The 5,007-nt window shown below is 32.3% G+C and overlaps 1 protein-coding gene across 1 annotated transcript; it reads left to right on the top strand.

The window, feature by feature from the left end:
- The first annotated feature begins 267 nt into the window (after positions 1–267).
- Positions 268–1,850, top strand: LOC112493324 (WRKY DNA-binding transcription factor 70). Its single transcript, XM_048464479.2, has 3 exons — positions 268–663; positions 953–1,057; positions 1,278–1,850. Exons 1-3 carry the CDS (start codon positions 305–307, stop codon positions 1,723–1,725), a joined length of 912 nt encoding a protein of 303 aa, XP_048320436.2. The 5' UTR covers positions 268–304; the 3' UTR covers positions 1,726–1,850.
- Positions 1,851–5,007: the final 3,157 nt, after the last annotated feature.

Genomic DNA, 5,007 nt, shown 5'->3' on the forward strand with positions numbered 1-5,007 from the left:
TATTAGGATACCTGGCACAACATCAACTCGCGGAGATGATACACCATGGTTGAATATTTCCCACTTAAAACACATCAGCAGCATTCCTAAGGAGGAAAAACACAAAAAAATAAAAATAATAAAATAAAATAAAATTGAAATTACTATTTCCACCCATGAAATACATTTTATTTTCTGCCACAAGCAACAAACTGTTTTTCTATCCTCTTCTCATGTACTAATATAAAAAGCACTAAGTATCATGCCAATCTATAATAATTACCCAATCCATTCACAAAAACACACACACAAAGACAAACAAAACATGGAGGTGGCTTGGCCTGAAAACCTTTCCACCATTAGAGAAAGAATGATTGAGGAGCTGATGATAGGCCTAGAGCTCGCAAACTTGCTTCCGAATGTTGTCGCTGAATCGGATGGTGGGTTCGGATCCGCCAAAGATTTAGCGTCAAAGATAATCAAATCGTTCTCCAACATATTTACCCTTTTGAATATTGTTAGAGAGGGTGATGATGACCAGGTCTCTGTGCTCTCTCAAATCCAAGTTGAAGATTCTTCACCATGTTTGGTTGCTTGGAAATCTGAAGATTATTCTCCAGAAAGTTGTAGGCCTCCTAATAATACTCCCACTAAAAAGAGTCGTCGGGGATGTCATCAGAGAAGGTAAAAATAATACGCATGTATATATTTTTTTTTTTTCACTCTATCATCTTCATCGTCTATTTTAATTTTTTTTCTCCTTAATTAATAAGGTTTTAATTATCAGTTGAAAGAGTAACTGTACAAATGTAGCAAAAATTGCAACTTTAAGATCCTGCATACCCTTTTCCTAAAATCTCAAGTCAAACTGGATTAAGCATGTAGATAAAGCTTTTAGTCTCAGCTATTAAATTTAAATTTCATACTTACAAATGAAATTTTCTTACTTAGAAATTTTCTTACTTAATTGCAGAAGATCCTCACGAACATGGAAAAGAGACACACCAATTCTCATCAATGACGGTCAAGCATGGAGGCAGTATGGACAGAAATCGATTCTCAATTCCAAATTTCCAAGGTTTGAAATGAAAATATTTTCCTTTTTCTTGTGTAAATAAAGTTATATTATTGGTTTCGATTACAAAGCTAATCCATACCTTTTTATTGCTAGCTAGCTCATGACTCTTAGTCACACAACAATTAACAATTTATATATTTACATATATACATTACATTACTAATTAAGCTTTCAATTATAGTAATTTGGTGATCAGTAATATTTTATGGGTAATATGCAGGTACTACTACAGGTGCGCATACAAGTATGATCAAGGCTGCGAAGCAACAAAACAAGTACAAAGAATTCAAGTGAAACCCCCACTTTACCGGACCACATATTTTGGGAATCACACATGCAGCGATCACGATTTAATCTTGGAAGGTACTGGTAATTCTAGTGACACTTCCATGTTAATCAGCTTCGACGGTTCCAACCTCACAAGCAAAAAAGATCAATATCCATTAATTGTCTCTTCAACCAAACAAAAAGTTAACGACGAGATCATAACAAGTGGTCTTGTGAACCATAACGAGTACTCATCGTCGTCGGATTATTTCGTGTCACTTAATCAAGAGGCGATTCCATCATCGAGACCCATGTGCTTGTCAACATCTCATGAGTCTGATTTTGATGATGTAATAAATGGGTTGATGGATTATGTTGACTTGAATCCTGATGTTTTCTAATTTTATTGTTGATGGGTATTATGTATATTTTGAAATTCCTTGCAATTTGAATTCAATAATGGGGCATCCATGTAATGTTGGATTTTCCTGTTTCTTGTAAGATTCATAATTAGGCTATTTTTGAGAGTGCGCATTTAAGAGGAAAAGGTAAAAAAAATCTATATATATAAATAAATAAATATATATATATATATATATTTGGTTAGTAATATGATTTTATTTCTTTTACGGGGTGTTTGGGAACTGTTAAAATTGAGAGGAAAATTGATTTCCGGGAATTAGTTTTCTAGGATTTAGTTTTCTGAAAATTATTTTTTTTCTTGATCTATTTGATGAGTAATGAAAAAGTTGAAATTGATAAGTAATTAAATTTAATATTATATAGTAAATTAAAGGTAAATATGTATTTTAAAAAAATTTAAAACTATTTTTTTTAAGATTTTCAAAATAACACCTATATAGATGGAATAACTTTCCCACATATATTTCTACATTTGTGGGAAACTAATTTTCTGAGCCTACACTTTTCTATTTCACAGTAAATATCCAAACAAAAAAAAATTATCACTTTCGCAAAAAAATTAGATTCCCACTAATTTTATTTTTACCCAAACATACCGTTAGTAGATTTTATTATTACCGACACACAGGGGTAAATTTCTTCGTTTAAAATCACCAAAAACTATAATAGAAAATAATGTAACCTTCCTTTTTTTTTTCTTTTTTTTTTAATCTCAGGTATTATTATTATTATTATTATTTTGCTGGTATAAAGTCAAAAATTTGTTTAATTCTTGTTAGCCGAACATATTTATATTGTTTGATGGATGTACACTAATCAAATTAATATTGTTTAACCAAAATCTAACAAACAATTTAATATTATTTAGTCGGAATCGAACGAATATTTTTGAAACTTTATGTAATGGTCGGTGAAATAAAAATAAAAAAAATGAAACACCCAGAATCTAAACTCGGCCTATTTCCTCAGTAGGTAATCGGATTATGTTCACAAGCCCATTTCCGAAGATGGGCTTGGAGTGGATTTTCACTACCATTAGAGGCCTTAGCTTTTCACTACCCAGAAGTTTCCTTGAAGAAGCCTCTCAACCTTCCTAACCTTAAGACATACTACAGAGTTTCTTTGTTGCTCAAACGCTCAAACGCCTCTGCTTCTTCATCTATGTCATTCACCATCCGATCTTCTTCTTCGTCTCCTTTTAGCAGTTTTTCGGAAATTCAGAGCACGACAAAAATTCGCGAGAAAATCTGTATTTTGCTTCACTCTTCAAGTTCCAAATTTTCTATTTTGTTCAAAGCAGTTTGGAATATTTTTTTATTTAATTTTTGTGGATTCAGTTGAGCGACTTACTTGGGTTTGAAGCTTTGATATTGAAACATTGGGTTATTAAGTTTGGCCTTTAGTGTTCAGAGGGTGTAAAGGTTACGTTTTCAATTGTTTCAGAAAGGATTTTATATCTGGGATTGGCTTACAACGAACAAAACCAAGACTAATCCTTAACAGAATTTGATGCTTGTACTACTACTGATTCACTAATTATTGAAAACCAAAATCTTTAGTAACTTTACCTTCATATTTAATCTACCAATACTAATCCAAAATATCAAACATGCATTTGAATATGATATTCATGTTTCAGAGAAAATCATCATTGATCTCTCCTGTTTTGAGTCCAACTTCTGATATAAAATACTAGCAAAAACACCTTAAAAGGGATAAGGAAGTCTTTAGATGAAGAGGAGAGAATTAATTGTTAATGTAAAGAAAAGAAAAATTATGATAAGGATTAGTCTTTTTAAGACTTTTTCCGATCGTAGAAATAAAAATTCCTCCACCATGCTTTCTGAAACAATTAAACGACCGACCGAGGTGGCAAATGAGAGAGGTTTTCTTTAACCATTATACAAAGCTAATTTATTAACAAATCATACAAGTTTCTTTTTTTGCTTTTTTTGTTTTATTTAATACAGACTAATATATTTATACGCGTATGAATCTGTGTAATTTACCCAAAAAAATCGTACGTGGTTCTGTGGAATTACTCTGTACACGCAGCTACAGTTCTCTAGGAGCCAAAGTACCGTGGACGCGGGATCACGTGTTTCCTACTCACTAAAATAGTGAAATGAGTGGAACGCATGAATGTCACATGTGGATCCCACTTTGTCAATGCTACTTTTCCCATCAGGAAACCCATACTCATAATCCACTTACTTTCCTGGAAAACAATTCTCATCTTCCTTTTTATTATAGTAATTTATTTTTCTTGTTGACCCACACGTTATATCTTTATCAAGCCAACTCGGTACCCAAGAAAAAAAAAAAAATTGACTCGGTCACAGTCTTAATCAAATTTGGCGTTAAGTACAACAGACACGTTTGCTGACCATTTATAATAAGATCGGGATGATGAGGAGAATCGAATAATTCATTCTATCAGACACTATCTTTGAGTGCAAAAAACTAGTAAAGGAAGTTTTACACATATGGCTCTTGTAGCAGCATTCGGATTGCTATTTGATGCAGTTAGAGACGTGAACAACAACACTTCGAAGTTCAAATTCCAGTTGAAGAGAATCAAAGGAAAGCTAGAAGCTTTAGATCCACTGATCAAGCAGATTAAAGAGTTTGACAGTGAATTGGATTTGCAAAAATGGGAAGCAAGAGATTTTGAAGAACAAATGACGGAAGGAGAGAGAGTGGTTCGTTTTTGCCCTCAGCTTCATCTATGGAACATCCGCAAAAAGCACCATTGTACAGAAAAGCTACTTGAATTGGATGAGAGCTTGAAGAGGTTGATGCAGATATTGCAGATCTAGATCATAAGGGATTTGAAGGAGACTCTGATTTTGACAAATGATATCCACAGAAAAATCATGGGAATTAGGAAATAAGGAAAGAAAAAAAAAAAAAAAATGGAGATTCCATCGAAGGAATTATTGATAAGGCTAACCATTGACTGTAGCAGTCTAGCTCAACAGCTTCTGTAGTAATGATGTACATATATTTTAAAAAATTTGTTTTAATGTCAAATTACAATAATACCCTTGCTTTTAAAGATTGTAGTTGGTGTCTCTAGAAAATTTCGATTCGTACATGATTTTATCTTTTTGTGTGAAAGTTCAGTACACATGTCTCAATGATCTTTATTTTTACCCCAAAAAAAAAAAAAAATGTTTTAATCATCTTTGACGGACAGTTTTCTTTAATTTTTTAAATATATTTGACTGATAACGTTCTCTATTTTTTATATATAATAT

This window comes from Ziziphus jujuba, chromosome 6 (genome assembly GCF_031755915.1).
Source record: "Ziziphus jujuba cultivar Dongzao chromosome 6, ASM3175591v1".
NCBI lineage: Eukaryota > Viridiplantae > Streptophyta > Magnoliopsida > Rosales > Rhamnaceae > Ziziphus > Ziziphus jujuba.